At 49.6% G+C, this 2500-nt stretch overlaps 1 protein-coding gene across 1 annotated transcript in view; it reads left to right on the forward strand.

Moving 5' to 3' along the window:
- The window catches only part of LOC125042087 (metabotropic glutamate receptor 8-like), a 193227-nt gene that overhangs the window by 102470 nt on the left and 88257 nt on the right, over positions 1–2500 (forward strand). The window contains exon 7 of the mRNA XM_047637553.1: positions 2066–2220. Coding sequence (XP_047493509.1) covers positions 2066–2220 — 155 coding nt within the window. The remainder of the gene's footprint in view (positions 1–2065; positions 2221–2500) is intronic.

Consider the following 2500-nt stretch of genomic DNA (forward strand, 5'->3'; position numbering starts at 1 on the left):
GGGAGGGTGAATGAAGGGTAGATGAGCATAAGGAGGAAGGGGAGGTTGAGGATGGATAAAGGGTTGGTTGGGGGCAGGTTTGGACCCAGCCCCAAGGCAACCCAAAAGGGAGATTTCTCTAACGGATCGCCCGTTCAGATTGCCCCTTTAAAATTTACGCTGATCAAAGAGATGCTACGGGGAGGAGGCGGGGGGGGGGGAGAAAGGGGGGCGAAAAAAAGGGGAGGAGAAGGAGAGAGAGAGAGGGAGAGGAGAGAGGGGGAGAAGAGAAGAGAAGGGAGGGATAGAGGGGAGAGAGAAAGAGAGAAGAGGAGAAAAGGGGAGAGAGAGAGAGAGAAGAGGAGAGAGCGAGAGAGAGAGAGAGAGGAGAGAGGAGAGGGGAAGAGAGACGAGAGAGAGAGAGAGAAGAGAAGGAGAGAGAGAGAGAGAGAGAGAGAGAGGGGGGGAGAGAGAGAGAGAGGGGAGAGAGGGGAGAGGGGGAGAAGAGCAGGAGGGAGAGAGAAAAGAAGATAGGAAGAAGAAGAGAGAAGAGGGAGGGAGAGAGAGAGAGAGAGAGAAGAAAGAGGAGAGAAGAGAGAGAGAGAGAGAAGAGAAAGGAAAGAGGAGTAGAAGAAAGGAAGGGAAGAGGAAAAGAGAAAGAGAGAAAAGGAGAGGAGAGAAGAGAGAGAGAGAGAGAGAAGAGAGAGAGGAGAGAGAGAGAGAAAAGAGAGAGAGAGAGGGGGAAAGAGAGAGAGAGAGAGAGAAGGAAAATTTGGAAAGATGTGAAAAGAATGAAAAGGACAGGAGAAAGGAGAGAGAGAGAGAGAGAGAGAGACAGAGGCAGAGAGACAGGATTAGGGAGAGGGCGGATAAAATAAAAAGAGAGATAGACATCCCAATACTGCAACTAAAATCCCCCTTACAAAGGAGGAAAAAATACCTTTAAAATGCAAATGGATAAGGAGAGAATAGGGAAATAATAAGAAAAATTACCTTCACTATCTCTGGCAAAGCTTTGTTACAGAAGAATATGAGTCATTATCATAGAGAAAAAGGGGCATTTGAAGAGGGTGAAAGAAATACGATTTTTTCCTCTTTCTCTCTCTCTCCTCTCCAATCCCTCTCAATCCCTCTCTCTCTCTCCTCCTCCTCTTTTCTCTTTTCTCTCCTCACTTCTCTCTCTCTCTCCCTTTTTCCCCTCTCCTCTCTTATTTCCCTCTTTCTCTCTCAGTGCACACCAACGGTATATCTCTCACCCTCTCTCCTTTATGTACATCTTCCATCGACATCATATGATCTACTGCCCGAAACTAAATCGCCTCACTAAACCCTTATATGATAGCTCAGAATAACAACTTATCTTTTAATGCTCGCCTTAAAAATGAATTTACATCCTTCCAAATCGATTTTTATCTTCACACACCTCCCGTTGCTTTTTTACTATAGCTCCTTACTTTTTTTTATTTCTGTCTTTCTCATTCTGTCTGCGTATCTCTCTCTCTCTTTCTCTCTATCTATCTATATATATATCTATTTATCTATCTGTCTATCTATCTATCTATCTATCTATCTCTATCTATCTATCTCTAGCTCTCTCTTCTCTCCAATCCCCCTTCACTCTCACCACCCCCCTCCCGCTCCCCTCTCTCCCTCTCCTCTCCTCCCTCTCCCTGCCTCTCCGTCTCCCTCCTCTCATCCCTCCTTCCGCCCTCTCCCTCTCTCTCCTCTCACCCCTCCCTCGATCTCCCTTCCTCTCCCTCTCCCCACCCCTCCTGTCATTCCCCTCCTCCCTCCCTCTTCTCATCCCTCCTACCTCCCTCTACCTCTCTCTCCTCTCATCCCTCCCTCTCTCTCCCTCTCTCTCCCTCTCCCCACCCCTCCTGTCACTCCTCCCTCCCTCCCACTCCCTCTCCCTACTCTCATCCCTCCTACCTGGCTCTCCCTCTCTCTCCTCTCACCCCTCCCTCTCTCTCTCTCTCCCTCCCTCTCCCCACCCCTCCCTCCCTCCCACTCCTCCCTCCCCCCTCCCTCCCTCTCCCCACTTCCCTCAAGCAGCAATCATCACCACGGCCCTTTTCCCTTGCAGACGCCTCCTGGCCGCGGCAGTGAAGGCGGAGAAGGTTGGCCAGTTCCTGTGGGTGGGGAGCGACTCGTGGGGGGCTAAGATCCACCCCGTCAGAGACCAGGAGGAGGCCGCCCTTGGTGCCATCACTATCCTGCCGCGGAGGTCGTCGCTCTCAGGTAAGTAGGGAGGAGGTTTGGGTGTGGGTGTGGGGATAGGGTGAGGGTGGGGATAGTGTGTGTGTGTGTGTGTGTGTGTGTATGAGTGTGTAGGTGTATGAGTGTGTGTGTGTGTGTGTGTGCGTGTAAGAGAACAATATAAAATGAACATTTTGCTTCGAGGCAGAGAATAACAAGTATAAGAAAAGAAAAAAGAATATGGAGAAAGAATCAGATGAATACCGTAGACAAAGCCACTACGAGATAATGAAAAGCCACGAGCAAAGGACTTATGCAAAAC

The sequence above is a fragment of the Penaeus chinensis genome, chromosome 31, assembly GCF_019202785.1.
Source record: "Penaeus chinensis breed Huanghai No. 1 chromosome 31, ASM1920278v2, whole genome shotgun sequence".
In the NCBI taxonomy this organism is placed as follows: domain Eukaryota; kingdom Metazoa; phylum Arthropoda; class Malacostraca; order Decapoda; family Penaeidae; genus Penaeus; species Penaeus chinensis.